The sequence below is a fragment of the Penaeus monodon genome, chromosome 25, assembly GCF_015228065.2.
Source record: "Penaeus monodon isolate SGIC_2016 chromosome 25, NSTDA_Pmon_1, whole genome shotgun sequence".
Lineage (NCBI taxonomy): Eukaryota > Metazoa > Arthropoda > Malacostraca > Decapoda > Penaeidae > Penaeus > Penaeus monodon.
Window position 1 is genome coordinate 39,867,204 of NC_051410.1, and position 673 is coordinate 39,867,876.

A 673-nucleotide genomic window follows, 5' to 3' on the forward strand; every position below is an offset into this window, starting at 1 on the left:
TGCAGTCTGGCTGATGTAGAATTTTGACTGGGGCCTTTTCATTCTTATTTTTGAACAACTGGGGGTTTGTTAGATGTGAAATCTCTTTTAACACAGAACAACATATATAATACAAATAACATTCAATAAATCTAAAGGAAGCATCATAAATGAATCCCCTGAAACAGGAAAAATGTCCTACAGAATAGTCTTCACAAAACTGGGTTAGAATACATTTTTTTTTATATCAACATACCAGGAAAACAAAAGAATACACACTTAGTAAATTTGGCTGATCTCCTTTCTTGAGTATGTACCCTGCCTTGTTTATGAGCTCTCCAAAGAGGGAGTCGTCCTTCAGCTCATCATCCTCTTTCTTGCTCTGACTCTTCTTTGTCTTCTTAGGCGGACTGAGAAAGAGGTCCTCGCTGTCTTCCTTTTGCAGGCTGACATTCACTTTCCGCTTCGATTTTAATGACATTTTCTCTCCTTCTTCACTTCCTGAGTGGAAAATTTGACTATTCTGACAAGTACATAACAAAGAACTAATGTTTGGTATTAAATAATTTCTTGAAACCAGTTTTCTTCATGAAATTAGTCCTTTGATCCATTTAAAGCCTTCTCAACTTATGATACATAGAGTACAGTTACGATGCATATCACCTACAAATATGACCCTTAACCCAAAGCCTCT

The 673-nt window shown here is 36.3% G+C and overlaps 1 protein-coding gene across 1 annotated transcript in view; it reads right to left on the bottom strand.

Annotated features, from left to right (window-relative positions):
* LOC119589256 (Fanconi anemia group D2 protein-like) overlaps positions 1–673 on the bottom strand; it is a 52,010-nt gene that overhangs the window by 50,126 nt on the left and 1,211 nt on the right. The window contains 1 exon segment of the mRNA XM_037937872.1: positions 259–480. Coding sequence (XP_037793800.1) covers positions 259–460 — 202 coding nt within the window. The 5' untranslated portion in view covers positions 461–480.